This window comes from Trichoderma atroviride, chromosome 4 (assembly GCF_020647795.1).
Source record: "Trichoderma atroviride chromosome 4, complete sequence".
NCBI classification, from domain to species: Eukaryota; Fungi; Ascomycota; class Sordariomycetes; order Hypocreales; family Hypocreaceae; genus Trichoderma; species Trichoderma atroviride.
This window is the reverse complement of record NC_089403.1, coordinates 3,388,063-3,402,317: the sequence shown is the minus strand read 5'-3', so window position 1 is coordinate 3,402,317 and position 14,255 is coordinate 3,388,063. Positions and strand designations below refer to the sequence as shown.

Sequence of the window (14,255 nt, the reverse complement as noted above, 5' to 3'; positions counted from 1 at the left end):
ATATCACTGTAAGCTAAAAAAGAAGAGGGGCAATAACAGGGAAAATTCTTCATCCACAGGCTGTTATCACGATGCTACTTTTTGTCTCATGGCTCTTTTGGTTAACACGAGTCAGGGCATTCGCTGCATCGGGCCATCAAGTCCCGCGGAGAGGAGAAGCCAGCCGTGGCCCCTCCCATCTCCATAACAAAGGACTTTAGCCGGAAGATGAAGTCATGCCGGGAGGGCGATCGCAAGACCCTTGTTAATCCCATACTATCTCGACAAGTTCGAGTATGCATGCACTTCGTCCAATGTCGAATGTCTACCCGCGAGTTGCTGCCGAAACACTAGCAGGCACTCGCATTTAGACGAACCCCGCTGGAGCTGCAGCCCTTGAAAACTCGTCACATTGAGTCCACATGTTTATACAGGCCCCTTCGTTGGGTGATGCTGCTCCTGCGTCGATTCGACGAAGCTCCACGAGCTACTGACATGTCCTCCACAACTAAGTGCGAGATGTGCTGAGGAACTGCGGGGAGGATTTCGTTGTCGCATCACTAGCTGAGACTATCCCATGAATTGAAATAATTGGCGACGTACATATTTCGTAATCATTAGCAAGTTAAAGATGAGTGGTTCGCTTGTATATTATCATATATTGAGACCTGCGGTGCCCAAACATTCGGTAGCTTCATCTTCATCCCTATCAGCCAAGACAACGGAAGACCAAGCATAGCACCTTGAACTGCGACGGCAACCAAAAAAGATGACGAGGCTCCCCTTCCACGCAGACCACATCGGCTCTCTCATTCGCCCAGAATATGTGTCCGATGCTCAACGGCAGTTCGACGAGGGCAAAGTCTCCGCAGAGGAGCTCCTCATCGTCCAGCAGTCCGTCATTAAAGAAATCGTCAAGAAACAGCAGTTGAACGGCGTAAGAGCTCTGTCCTCTGGCGAATTCGACCGCAAGTACTACTTTTCGGGCTTCTTCGAGAAGCTCGCAGGCTTCCGTGAAGTTAGCCCCGTGCCATGGGAGCTCACGAGGCTGTCTGCGCCGCCCATCGCCGCGCTCAAGAAAACCGGGCAGCAGTATCCCATGGCCGCCATATGCGAGGGCAAGATCCGCTACGAAAGCAGTCCGTATCTCGAAAACTGGCGGCTGCTGCGCAATGCCGTGCCCCAAGAGCAGTGGGCGGAATGCAAGTTCACGATGCCTCCGGCATGTTATTTCCACCTGAGGCTGGCTCCGGGGAAGTGCTACAGCCCTGAAGCGTACTCTAGCGATGAGGACTTCTTTGCGGACTTGGCAGTGGCCTACCAAAAGGAGATTCAGACATTGTACGATGAGGGCCTGCGGAATCTTCAAATCGACGACCCGACGATGGCGTACTTCTGTTCCGATGAGATGCGAGAGTCGTTGCGGAACGAAGGGTCTGATCCGGATGAGCTGTTTGACTTATACCTGAAGGCTCACAATGACTGCATTGCAAAGCGTCCGGAAGGTCTCCATGTTGGGCTTCATATCTGCCGAGGTGAGTTGTGATACACGTTCCCTTCTCAACCATTTATCTGTTTATAGGTGAAGTTTTAATAGCCATGATTGATGCTAACCGCTGTCTACTTTCCAACAGGCAACTTTTCCAAATCAATCCACTTCAGTGAAGGTTCATACGAGAAGATTGCCGAACGCTTCTTCACCGTCCTCAATTACGATACCTTCTTCCTCGAATACGACAACGCCAGGTCCGGCGGCTTCGAGCCTCTGCGCTTCCTCCCCAAGGGCAAAAACGTCGTTCTTGGTGTAGTCACAACCAAAGACCCCGAGCTCGAAGATGCCCAGGAGATCAAGCAGCGGGTGCTGGAAGCCGCAAAGATTATTGCGGACGGTCAGCAACGCAGCGTCGAGGAGGTCATGGAGAACATCGGCATCAGCCCGCAATGCGGCTTTGCCAGCGTGGCTATTGGTGCAGAGGGCATGACGGAGGACAAGATGTTTGCTAAGCTGAGGCTGGTTAAGGATATTGCAAAGGAGCTGTGGCCAGATCGGCCATAACAGGAGAGCGAATTACCTAGTATATGCTGTTCAGGGCCTGTGGTAATGCGCTCAGCAAATACTGTAAAGCAAATGCAATTTTATTACAGTGATCCATTGAGGCCGAAGACCATTGAACTAATGCTAGATACATATGGCTGATGGTAATTGCGTTTGTCGGCTCCATCAAGTCGACTACTATGTAGTTCGTCTTGTAAGATCTCCGATCACAGTATCCGACAAGCCTTTTCACAACAACGAGCTTCTTGGTTCGACAAAAAGACAAAAACATTTCATAGAAGACTGATAGAAGAGAGCAAAAATGTAAGACTCCTCCGGGAAGGCTCGAACTTCCAACCTCCTGATTAACAGTCAGACGCGCTAGCCAATTGCGCCACAGAGGATCTTCTCAAATCATATTTGCTGACTCGTAATTTAGCCTCATATTCTCTGCTCTCAATCATTTTCTTTGACATACCTACCAGGCGTTGACAGTTTCCTCTCGACCGTTCAGTCTTTTGCGGCACCAGAAGCTACCTATCTAGAGTAGTGTTTAGATAAGCATGAATGTCTGTATTCGATTATGGCAAGGATACTACCCTCATCTTGTTGATGTTTTCCACTCAAATCTAGTAAAACTCACTGGCTTCAAAGGATCACTTGATGGTCTGAATTCACGAGCTGTATGCAGTAAACAGCAGGTACCACGTAGCTAATCCGCAAGTTCTGCAGAAACCACTGCCAATTCAACCATATCAATCCAATCTCAAGATTCTCGTGTCGATTGGATATACCCAAGCATTGATCTGGTGATGTTCGAGCTATATGCCTGCTTGTTCTCTTCGACAAATCACACGAGGCGTTCTAGACCCTGCTGAAAGGATGTTTGCAACTGTTGTAAAATTGAGTTTTATATCATGCCAGGCGCTTCCCAAGAGATACCACAAGAGATGAATGTCCTGAGCCAAAAGGCGTCATGGGGCTATTACTTTCCCTCCAGCGCAGCACCTTCATAAGACGAAGATTACAATCAACACTCAAGAGCAATGTGACGGGTGAATTTTCGTTACAAATACAGGACAGTATGGTGCTTTGAAATAACACTTCATCAATCACAATGTGCTTTCTCTCGATTATAAGTGCTATAGCACAGATAAATTTCCTGACTGCTCGTAGGTCAACAGAGATGAGCTGACATGTACACGCTATCTATCCAATGCTCGCAACACAAGAATGAAACAAGACCATTTCTACACTCTGCGCCCCCAAGATCTTTGGACAACAAAGTGAGCCGTATCAAATCCCCCCACTACCCAAGGATCTGAGGTTGCAAACGCAATCAGCAAGATGTAGCAAGTTAGTACGATCCATTTGTGAGCACCAAAAGAGAAAGAGGCAAACTAACCTGAAATAAGGAGCACTATAGCTGTTAACAAACCGAATGCGACGGAAAGCCCTACAAAGTCCGTTTTTATTGTCAGCCATCGCTGAGTAGGGTGCGGAGAACAAACTACTAGGTAGTAAAAAAACCCGACCCCCCAAGAAGTGCTACCACAGGGTCCCGTGGAGTCGAACCACTCGCCGGTACCCACGTCTGGGCCAGGTCGCCGAACTGTCGCCACAGAAATAGTTTCAAGAGGGGTCCCTACCTGGTATAACCACCATGTGTGGTTCAATAATAGCTGCCTAAGATGGCAGTCTTCGGCTCGCGAAGGAAGCGACAGGAGGCAAAGAAGTTATGGAGGATGCCTGATGAAGAAAGCCGTGGGGGAGAATCGGGTGTTTCGCGCGAAGAGATTGATAAAACCAACATAAAGAATTTGACTTTGAGACAGACGGCAAGTGAAAGACAATTGGCGGCCAAGATGTCTGATAGGAAAAGAAGAAGAAATCTGGATCTGGACCTGGGGTATGGGTTTTTATAGCCGCCGCCAGCGTTGAAACGAGACACGAGCGAACCCATTGGCACTTGCTGCGTCGATTCGTCGAACGACTCACATGAAGAAGGTCCTTAGGTGCTACTCGATAAGACGCGTAATGTGTATTGGTCAATTTACAAGTATATTACAATCAAGGAAGGCCAGAGCAGGATGAGGTGTTCTCACGCCACAACTGCCAGAAGGCGCGCTTTGATCCATTCAGGAACGCACGCCCAACTCGTATGACTTGCTTCGCTGCCCAGTCTTTGGCTTGCAGACTTAGCCAAATAGCTCTCGCGTCATTTGATACTCTCACTTTCTTTGCTTGAGCTGGATCATCCGGTAGTTAAGCGCAATGAATCTGGCTACCTGGCTACCTGTCTCCGGTAGAAGCTATACAGGTTGAGATGAAGAGACGCGAACCAAACTGTGCGGGCAATACACAAAGTTGCTGTGCCAAAGTCGCTGGGCCAGCAAATTCACCGGTTTGAGCAGAAGATCCCCATACACCATAAGACACAATATACCCTCTCTCACCGTAAAAACAACTATCATGAATCTTGTTGGAGTATGATGGTTTACACTTGAAGGATATTACCGAATTTACACGACAGTCGTCGCCTTCCTTGATTAACCAGCTAGATGACGTTCTAGCCAGTGACATTTTTCCTTTCTGGCTCCTACCTAGGTAGTCTTGATTGAAGTTGATGAAAGTCCCCTAATTGATCATTTCACGCGGGCGATGTGTAGTCAACAGCACATGGATACTACATGCGGTGAACTTCCTCAGATATAATCAGATGCTATTAGGATCCGTTACTATATACACGTAGAGATATATGCCTACTCGCCTTCAAATAGTAGTACTACTGCCAAGGAGACGAATTTGATACCTGCCTCGACTATCAGCTGTAATGACTATTTTCCATCTCAAATTTCTCCATTTAATTGTAATCCATAACGGCCAAGCCCTCGGTATCATCAGTCTATATCTCGACCTGGAGAAGTTCCCACTCGTAGATATTCATGTCGCTTTTTGCTGTTCGCCGTGCCTCAGTATCTGCACGAATATTTCCTGAGATGGCAGGATGATGGCCTGGAATCCAGTGTACTTCAAGTAGAACACCAAGATCATGAAGATGCTGTGATCTTGTTATAAGCTTGCAAGCAAGTGTTCCATCTTGAGACTTCCGATTTGAAGTGTGCTCTCGTAGCTTTTGTAGCTTGCCAATGGCATCCTGGCAGTCGGTTAAGATGACGACCTTTTGTGGAGTAATCGAGTCCCTTTTTCTTGAGTCGTTTATACTTGATATTGCAATTCCTAAAGCGCCTGCGATACCAGCCAGTTCAGCCGCGAGATAATATCTGCCTCTGCCCCCTTTAGGTACCGTAAAAGCCCTCACTGTCCACTCGCTGCTTTTTGCAACCTTGTATGCAATTGCAGCAGCTAGCTTGACCTTGTTTCGACGAAGGGGATGATGACGAGATTGACATTGCGCCTGTTTGGGGGAGGCCTGATGAACAATATCATCTTGATTCTTTCGAATATGAACAGCGCCATCAGTAAAGAAGACCATTTGTCCTTCGTCACAGTGAGACATATCCACCCCTTTTATAATGGCCACCTCCCTGGGCTGGATAACCAGCTCGCCATGGAAACGCAGAATAGATGCCGCTGCGAAAAGAGCTGTTTCGTTTTGTATGCTAGCCTTTTTACGTGACTTTTTGACCATGGATATGTGTTTCGCAGTTTCGCGAGCAATCTGCTTCTCGGATTTTCTCTTCATCTTGAAACGTAAAGAAGTTTGTTGCTGTGTTGATAGTCGGAGCCGATGTGTTGCTGAGTTGTGCAGAAATGTAATGCATGTAGGCACTGGTCCCTTTAGAATTGTTCACATTGAAGGTTTGCCTACTATAGGTACACGTAGATAAATGTAGTCATATTAGAGGTGAGAGGCTTCAAAGTTCCACCAAAAGAAAGGCAAAGAAGAAAATAAAAAAACCTTCTCGGCTATATCAAATGAGGGTTAGAGTTTAACTGGATTTCCTTTTAGATTGCCATCCTAACTCAGCGAGAAACTTTTCTGTAGCCACCAGAGGACAAATCGTCATCAGAGAAAGCTTAGTAGGCAATAGTTGATGAGGTTCATAATTGGGAATAATGGCAACTGCACAGATCAAAGATGAAGTTTATCCAGTGAACCAGGCTCATCCAGCGTATCAACCTCATCCCATCAAGATAGTCTCCGTAATATCAAAGGGCGCGCTATAATGAGCCATATATGCAACGCTAACTTTTTCTAGATTTTGCAGATTCCGTTCATTAAAAGGCTATACGAGGAGTTTACGCATGAGCAATACGTGTATGCTTCGTACTGCAAACTCTATATTATTCTAGAACTACAAATACGGATTACCTAATACGGTACATGCATGATGCATCTGAACCCATCTCCTAAATCACATGTGAATTCCTTCTAGATGTATGTACATGCAGCCCAGCCTAATCTATTCACAAGCAGCCCATCTTCTGTATACCATCTTCTTTATACCAGCAGATTCTCCAGCACTCAACATTCCTCGAGTCTCCATCCTCTACCTACGCACAAACCCCTAATATCGCTAATCATACAAATTCCGGCCCCCCGGCTTGCTTAGGCAGGTAGACACCTCGCTGCGTCATCCCCAAGAGGCTACAATTCCAGCCGCATTTGGCCCAGTCACGAGCACTCACCCGTAGCGGGGAGCGCCTCTACCCGTCGTCGCACGCCGCCATCAGCGCTCGCCCTCTTCCGCTTTCAGCGTCTCAGGTGCTCGCCCTGCTCACACGACAGCCCAACGATCCCTAAACTAAGCCCAGGTAGTTCTGCCCAAGGAGCGTTTTCAGCGCACTTCGCTCCAGGCTGATTGAGGCTTTGGGCTGTGCTGTGCTAACTGGGCCGAAACAAAAGGGGGCCACATTAGAGCCGCCGTTGGGCCTAACTCTGCTCTTCATCCTTTCTCCCACCCAACCCTCAGATCTTCGGCTTCTATAACTTCCGCCCATCTTCTATTCCACAAAACCCTTCTCGGTGCGCGTCGTCGTTGCGGAGGAGTAGAGACGTTATTACAAGCATATATTACTCCTTTTTTTATTCATTACACCGAAATCAAATCCCTTTTGGACGTCTCAAAGGCCTTGCCGGGCCTCGTCCTCCCGCAACCATGTTCGACCTCTTTGCCATGCTCTTATCGTGTGTTTTATCTGCCCCGCCAATGCCGTCACTGCTAAGCAGCGCTAACGCTCAAGCATCGCAACAGCTCTATCGCGTCCTTCCTCTTCCCCATCTTCGCCTCCTACAAAGCCCTCAAGACGTCGGATCCTGCGCAGTTGATGCCATGGCTCATGTACTGGGTCGTGTTTAGCTGCTGTCTGCTTGTAGAGTCGTGGGTCTACTTCATCCTTGCGTGGTACGTCTTACAGCTGCTCCCGCCATCTTCGTCTTACGCCGTCTTGTGACTGGTACTCATGCACTTGAATCTTCTAGGGTCCCGTTCTACGGCTACATTCGCCTTTTATTCTTTTTATACCTTATTCTACCGCAAACCCAGGGCGCTCGAGTGCTCTACGAGACGTACATCCATCCCTTCCTCCGCGAAAACGAATCGCAGATCGACGAGTTTATCGCCAGCGCCCATGAGCGTCTCAAGGCGGCCGGCATCGACTACTTCCGAAAGGCCATTGACTACCTGAGAGTAAATGTCCTCGGTCTACCCCCAAGCGAACCCGAGCCTCCCGCTCCTCCCGCCTACCAGAGCTATACGCAATCGCTCCTCGCTCGGTTTAACATCCCCGCAGCAGCGAGGCCTTCTGCTCCTAGCAATGTAGGCTCCGATCTCTTCGGCCTCTTGGCCGGTGCCGTGGCGGCGGCAACCGGCTCAGGGGCGCGAAACGAAGCTGGCGCGGCATCGGTAGTTCCATCCCATATCCAAGACTCAAATGAGAGGATGACCTTCATCGCCTCCCAGCGAGACCGACTCAACGTCCTCCTCACAGCTCTTGATCGAGAAGCAGCGCAGCTTCAGCGAGACGGACAGACGCAGTCTCGATCCCGCTCTAGGCACATGGATAGCGACGAGGATGTCACCCAGAGGCCGCCTAGTGGGCTCAGCGGATGGAGCGGACTGAGCAAGAGCCGCAGCGAGACGGATTTTGAGAAGATTGACGCCGAGAGTGGAGCCGAAGATGAGTCCAACCTCCGGCGCCGTCATGCCGCAGGTGACGACGCAGGCGGCTCGTGGATGCCTTGGGGTCGCAGTGGAGGCACAAGCCACAGCTCTGGACTGGATGATTAGGGGGGAACTGGAACAGCGAGGGAAATGGCGGGTATGCGAGTATGGACTGAACGCGTAGACAAATCAGCATGTCACCGCTCATGTCGCGGGAAACTACGCATGGATCCGGTCGACAGAAATAGGGCCTCTGGCACTCTTTGGGATATCATGTCATTATATATCGAGGGGAGTGAAAGATCCCTTCGTGCAAATGGGCTTTGGCCACCTGCCTTTCCCTTTTGTACACCCGGGCCCATGAGTCTAACCAAAAATGCCTGCCTTTTGCATGGCATCAACCAGAGATGGTTTCCAAATATTGTACAAGTCCAATCGCGCCATCATCCTCATAACCATGTGTGATCCTCTTTTTATAGAGACTTTTCGCATTGTAAATCTCTTGCCAAGCCCAAGTCATCGTAACATTCGCTCCAGCCGCAACATCAATCCGAACCAGCTTTTATTTGCTGACCTTGTAAGGGTACTGTACGTCAATGTCGCCCTTTCTGTACCATTGCAATCGCTTCTTCTTGGTGGTGACGTGCTCAACCCACACTTCCTCCATGTGGTTCTTCTTGAACCATCGGACAAAGTGAGGGTCCCACAGCTCGGAGGCAATACCCAGATCCTTGCAGCATCGCATCAAGGCGTTGGACTTGCATCCTTCGACGGCAGAGGGTAGCTGTTCAGAAGAGAAATATGAGTTTTCGCCCTGAGCTTGTGAGACAAATCTGGTCATGACAGTTAGCAGACGCTCAAATGGCGTAACAAAGCGATAGCCTTTGTGGCAAGTGTCCTTACCGGCCGCCCACAATGAGGGCATACTCCCGGGTCACAATCGTGTCGCTAACAATTGCCTCTCCCTTGGGAATCAAGCCCCATCCCATAGGGCCGAAAGCCTCGTTCAATCTCCTCCTGTACTTGATCTCGGGCAGATAGATGACGCCATCTGGCTTGACCTCGATGTCCTTTTCCTCGACCGGCTGCATCAGGAACTTGAACTGCTTTTCCGACACTGGCTTTGCTGAAATGCCGTAGAAGCTCCTTGTCCAGTCCACAGTCGCTGCGTCCAGCACTTCGCCATCCTCCTCCTTTGCATCTTCAAACGCAATGCCCTTGGGCTGGTAGACAATATCCTCGTATGCTATAGAGGCCGCCATCGCCGGCTTTGTCGCCCGAGTCGCAGCTCTGGCATATCTCGTTGTGTTGCTGTTTGTTGATGTGGAGGTGGAAGCTTTTGCGGGGGGTGTTGATGTAGCTGGCTGTTCTGTCGTAGACGTCGCTGATTCTGTAGAGTAGAGGCGGGCTGAGGACTGGATTGGTCGGAAGGGGCGGCTGGCGAGCTGCTTGGAAGCCGCTGAAAAGGCTCTGCGGGTGGGAAACATGTTGTACGATACAGAAATTGACAGTCTAGGAGCTTGTTTTGTCGAGAGTTTCGGAGTTGGTTGGTATTCACGGTTTCTGGAAATTTTCTGGATGGCTATCAGCGAGATGTCCCGGTGAAAAGAAGTTCCGCTACCGCTGTTTTGTCTTATGACGCACAAGCAGTATTGAATCGATAGTTGGGACCCGGAAAGTCTACGTCAATAAGTGAAATGGCCATTTCTTTTTTTGCTAATTGAGTCAAGATGGTTCTATTTCCTATTGCTACATGTTTGTGTTACACTGGTTGTTTCCCTTTGCGTTCTAATTGTCCTTGGTGCTGGTTCGTTCAACGTTGCCGTGGGCCTTCCAGCACTCTTTAAAATCCTCCATCTAAATCCACGTTCCAGTCAGCATCAGTAAAAAAAAAAAAAATAGCAATTCTCACTTATTATGAGCACATGTGGGAAATTGAAGATGTAATCAGAATAACTTGCCTCTTTTGCGCACGCTCTCCAATCCTTCTTCTCATAGTAGCAGTCTGTCATTCTCATATTCTCATCTGATCACGCAGCGCCCGCAATTGCTCGAGTCAGCCTTCAAGTACCCAATATGTGCCATTGATCCGTAAAATTGGACATTCTTTTCAATGTGATATTTTTGAAAGACCATAAAGAGTTCATTAACCAATAATTCGGCGTTGAATCGCAACTCACCCGCGCAGCCTGTGCTGAATATTCGCTTGTCCCTATAGCTCGCAAAAAGCCCACGGCTTAGCGTCGGGGCAACCTCTCAAAGCTTAAGCCGTCAACTCACCACTCATCCGGCTCATCATCCTCCTCAATTGCCGCGGCTGCTGAGGCCTCTGTAGCTGGTGGCTTTTCCTTTACGTCTCCAGGCATCTCGCTCAGTTTTTTGTGCGGATTATCAGGCGTCGACAAGTCGTCTTGGTGTTCAGCTGACCGGTTGATGTAAGAGAGAAGAAAAGAGCAAATATTCCATTATTGGGTGGCGTGACTTAGCAATCAAACGAATCGGGAAACCAGGCATCATGGCACCCAGCCGACTGAATATCCTGGTCCACACAGGTGAGTCTCACATTCTTATGAGAGTCGATGTATTGGTCAATCCAAGAATAATATTACTCACTATGAAATAGGCACTGGGACGACGGCGGAATCTGTCCGCCACTGCATGTATACGCTCCGCCGTCTCCTGTCCCCCAACTACGCCATCATCCCCATCAACGAGACGGCCATCTTGAAGGAGCCGTGGGCACAAACATGTGCACTTCTTGTCTTCCCAGGAGGCGCCGATCTTGGCTACTGCAGGGTATTCAATGGCGAGGGAAATAGACGCATCAGCGAGTTTGTCCGGCGAGGAGGGGCATATCTCGGGCTCTGCGCCGGAGGATACTACGGCAGCAGCAGATGCGAATTCGAGGTGGGCAACAAACCCCTAGAGGTCGTTGGAAATAGGGAGCTTGGCTTCTTTCCAGGAACCTGTCGCGGCGGTGCCTTTAAGGGATTCGAATATCGGAGCGAGAAGGGGGCTCGAGCTGTCACGATCAAGGCGGAAAAGCAGACTTTGAAGGATAAGCTGCCCGAGGAATTTGCCGTATATTACAACGGTGGCGGCGTTTTTGTCGATGTGAATGCGACGGGAGGACGCAAAGTTGAGGTCTTGGCGTCATACAAGGACGATATTGACGTGGATGGTGGTGAGCAAAAGGCTGCAGTTGTTCTATGCCATGTGGGAGAAGGCAAAGCCATCCTTAGCGGACCACATCCAGAGTAAGTAATGCGTTGTTCAAAAACTCCTTCTTCAAAAGAGAAATCTCATGCTGACATTGTCTTTCGCTGCTTCCAAGATTTGCTCCAGCCAACCTCAACCCCCAGTCAGATATTCCGGGATACAGCGAGCTAGTCGATAAACTTGCTGCAGACGACAAGTCTCGAATCAACTTCTTAAAGGCCTGTCTATCAGAACTAGGCCTCGAAGTTGCCCAAGACGACTACACGCCTCCATCGCTGTCTAGTCTCCATCTCACCGCCATCGATAGCGGCAAGGTGACAGAGCTGCTGTGTGATCTGGGGGACGCCATCGAAAAGGAGAATGGCAATGAGTTTATCCGCGCAGAGACAGACACCTTTCAAATTGTCTCTCAAGAGGACGGCCTGAGTTTGAGTGAGCTGCAAGACAATTTGCCACAGACTGAGGCTATTGATGACCCAAGCTCCGTTATCAAGAAGATTATTCCTCATGAGAATGAACTGCCTGGCGATGAACTGACACCTCGTTTCAGCCACGAGCGGTTCTATTCAAGCTTGAGACATTACAGGAAGATTGAATCTGCGGCCGACCAATGGGGTGATGTCCTATTGTATGGAGATGTGGTGACAAGCACCAACACGCTCCTGGAGAAGTGCGCCTTCTTCTATCTTTTCCCATCCATATATATACTACAACAAATGCTAATACTCAAATCTTTAGAAATCCAAAGATCAACGCCAAACTGCCAACAGGCTTCACCTTTACCGCCTCAACGCAAGTCGCAGGACGCGGCCGAGGGACCAACGTCTGGGTCGCGCCCCCCGGATCTCTTCTCTTCTCCGTCATCATCAATCACCCAGCTCACCTCGCCTCCTCACGCCCCATCGTATTCATTCAGTATCTCGCGGCCGTTGCCATTGTCGAAGCCATCCGCTCCTATGACATGGGCTATGAGAATATGCCGGTCAAGTTGAAGTGGCCCAATGATATATGTGAGTTTCAAATCCCGTGAAGCACCAAATGTGAGGTATGTCACAGCAGCTGACAAAAGTAACAGATGCTCTCGATCCCACAAAACCAGCATCTCCTCCATCATACGTCAAAATAGGCGGCATCTTATCTCAATGCAGCTACTTTGACGGCTCATACCAAGTCGTCCTGGGAATTGGCATCAACGCAACAAACCCTCGTCCAACAACTTCTCTTTCCGATTTGCTCCCGCCCAACGTATCGCCGCTTCACTTGGAAACCCTCCTCGCACGCATCCTCACTCGTCTAGAGTCCATTTACGAACAGTTTCGCCGCGAGGGCTTCTCCCAGGGCCTGGAGTCAGGGTACTACCGCCATTGGCTACACACGGGGCAGTCCATCACGCTAGAAGCCGAGGGTGGTGTAAAGGCAAGAGTGGTCGGCATCACTCGCGACTGGGGAATGCTGCGTGTAGAAGAGACGGATTCTCAAGGACGAGGGACTGGAAAGGTGTGGAGTCTGCAGAGCGATGAGAACAGCTTCGACTATTGGAAAGGTTTGGTCCGTAGAAAAGCCTAAGCCTAGAATAATGACAATTCAAACCTCACAAAGCAATAAGAAGGTGAAGAATAATAAAAACCGAGGTTTCATCTAATCGTCAATTTACACAAGTTGGTATGTTACATTGTTTTGCGTATAGTACAAGCGTGCCGCCAGCGCGTATTTGATTATCAAACTTCAAAACGCCTTTTGCTTTGTTTTTTTCTCCTCTTTGGTCTAGACCCAATCTCTTTTTTTCCCCCTTGTGGCTTCGAAGCCTCTAGATGTCCTCTCCTCCATAAACGCCGTGCCATGCCACTGTCAAGTGCCGAGTGAAGATGTGGTAATAAAAAAAATAGAGAAGAAAACGTGTACAATAAAAAGAGGGCTTTCTCTCGCTTCCCTATGTGTAGATCCGTCGTGGCCCTCATTTTTTTTCTTTTTCCTTTTGGTTAGTTGATGCGAGATTGCCGCGTAAGCCCCTCGTCTCGTCCAAGCCTCATTATGCCGTTTAGTCGAACAACGTCGTCCGCGTCAGCCTCGCTCATCATTCATCCTTGTAAATCTTGGGCTTCCACCCCTCCTTCGCCTCAGCTTCCATCTCAGCCTTTTCCCGTATGGGTCCGAGCTCCGCCTCGAATCGCTCCTTTGCGCGTACAATCTTGCTCTGCAGGTAGAAGCTGCCGCCCTTCTCCGGGTTGTTTGAGTCGAACAGTCGCTTGTACCGCTCGAGCACCTCCTCGACGTTAGCCTGGCCGTTGGCAGGGGGCTTGACGTTCAAGATGCGGCAGGCTTCTTCCAGGGTCATGCCCGCCGTTAGAGAGGCGCGGCCTGAGGCGCCGACGCCGCCGGCCTTTGCTTGCGCACGCTGATACTGCGATGAGGCTTGGGCTTGTCGGTAGGCGGCCATGAAGGACCGGCCGAGGATACGCGAGCCTGTGAGGAAGGCTGTGAGGACGAATTTGTGCGCCTTTTTCGATGAAAGAAGAAATAGAGGATTTCAAGATTAGTAACGTTTCCTATCAAAGCATCAAGTTTCGAAGCGAATTTCGGCAACCGCTCCGCCGCAATGTGTCGCATCGCAGCACGGGCTTCCGGATCTTCGGTGAGCAAAAAAAAAGAAGAGTTGCGGCATGCATACCATGGTGATCTAGAAGCCAGCTCCAGCGACTCAAAGAGTGCTCTCTCGCCAAAAAAGGGACTTGTACAATCTTTGTGTATTCGGCCGTTCCAAGAAAAGACAAGGGTGTTGCGCACCGTCCCGCGGTCGAGAAAGGCAAGAATCGTCTTCAATCGTGAGGTTTTCCCAAAGCCGAGTTTTGCGACAGTGGCAATCGATCGGCTACTTAGTGCTGGCTTGCCGTTTT

At 49.6% G+C, this 14,255-nt stretch overlaps 7 protein-coding genes and 1 non-coding gene across 8 annotated transcripts; 3 read left to right on the top strand and 5 right to left on the bottom strand.

Annotated features, from left to right (window-relative positions):
* The first annotated feature begins 27 nt into the window (after window positions 1-27).
* TrAtP1_008475 (uncharacterized protein) lies at window positions 28-2,308 on the top strand. Its single transcript, XM_014086453.2, has 2 exons — window positions 28-1,514; window positions 1,614-2,308. Exons 1-2 carry the CDS (start codon window positions 749-751, stop codon window positions 2,033-2,035), a joined length of 1,188 nt encoding a protein of 395 aa, XP_013941928.1. The 5' UTR covers window positions 28-748; the 3' UTR covers window positions 2,036-2,308.
* A 36-nt stretch (window positions 2,309-2,344) lies between these two features.
* Window positions 2,345-2,418, bottom strand: TrAtP1_008474. Its single transcript has one exon. It is a non-coding gene; the product is annotated as a tRNA-Asn (tRNA).
* A 2,370-nt stretch (window positions 2,419-4,788) lies between these two features.
* TrAtP1_008473 (uncharacterized protein) lies at window positions 4,789-5,720 on the bottom strand (the record flags this gene model as incomplete). Its single annotated transcript, XM_014086782.2, has 1 exon — window positions 4,789-5,720. The coding sequence occupies one exon, from the start codon at window positions 5,718-5,720 to the stop codon at window positions 4,920-4,922; it is 801 nt and encodes a 266-aa protein (XP_013942257.1). The 3' UTR covers window positions 4,789-4,919.
* A 1,417-nt stretch (window positions 5,721-7,137) lies between these two features.
* On the top strand, window positions 7,138-8,268 carry TrAtP1_008472 (uncharacterized protein; the record flags this gene model as incomplete). Its single annotated transcript, XM_014086781.2, has 3 exons — window positions 7,138-7,166; window positions 7,234-7,383; window positions 7,461-8,268. The coding sequence occupies 3 exons, from the start codon at window positions 7,138-7,140 to the stop codon at window positions 8,266-8,268; spliced, it is 987 nt and encodes a 328-aa protein (XP_013942256.2).
* Window positions 8,269-8,704: 436 nt separating this feature from the next.
* Window positions 8,705-9,629, bottom strand: TrAtP1_008471 (uncharacterized protein; the record flags this gene model as incomplete). The annotated part of the gene is made up of 2 exons (XM_066113917.1): window positions 8,705-8,975; window positions 9,046-9,629. 2 exons carry the CDS (start codon window positions 9,627-9,629, stop codon window positions 8,705-8,707), a joined length of 855 nt encoding a protein of 284 aa, XP_065970006.1.
* A 198-nt stretch (window positions 9,630-9,827) lies between these two features.
* TrAtP1_008470 (uncharacterized protein) lies at window positions 9,828-10,508 on the bottom strand (the record flags this gene model as incomplete). The annotated part of the gene is made up of 4 exons (XM_066113916.1): window positions 9,828-9,999; window positions 10,055-10,168; window positions 10,323-10,354; window positions 10,423-10,508. 4 exons carry the CDS (start codon window positions 10,506-10,508, stop codon window positions 9,986-9,988), a joined length of 246 nt encoding a protein of 81 aa, XP_065970005.1. The 3' UTR covers window positions 9,828-9,985.
* Window positions 10,509-10,657: 149 nt separating this feature from the next.
* Window positions 10,658-12,927, top strand: TrAtP1_008469 (uncharacterized protein; the record flags this gene model as incomplete). Its single annotated transcript, XM_014086462.1, has 5 exons — window positions 10,658-10,694; window positions 10,766-11,399; window positions 11,477-12,031; window positions 12,100-12,371; window positions 12,437-12,927. 5 exons carry the CDS (start codon window positions 10,658-10,660, stop codon window positions 12,925-12,927), a joined length of 1,989 nt encoding a protein of 662 aa, XP_013941937.1.
* Window positions 12,928-12,974: 47 nt separating this feature from the next.
* TrAtP1_008468 (uncharacterized protein) lies at window positions 12,975-14,196 on the bottom strand. Its single transcript, XM_014086779.2, has 2 exons — window positions 14,030-14,196; window positions 12,975-13,858 (listed from the first exon to the last, which is right to left on the bottom strand). Exons 1-2 carry the CDS (start codon window positions 14,030-14,032, stop codon window positions 13,436-13,438), a joined length of 426 nt encoding a protein of 141 aa, XP_013942254.1. The 5' UTR covers window positions 14,033-14,196; the 3' UTR covers window positions 12,975-13,435.
* Window positions 14,197-14,255: the final 59 nt, after the last annotated feature.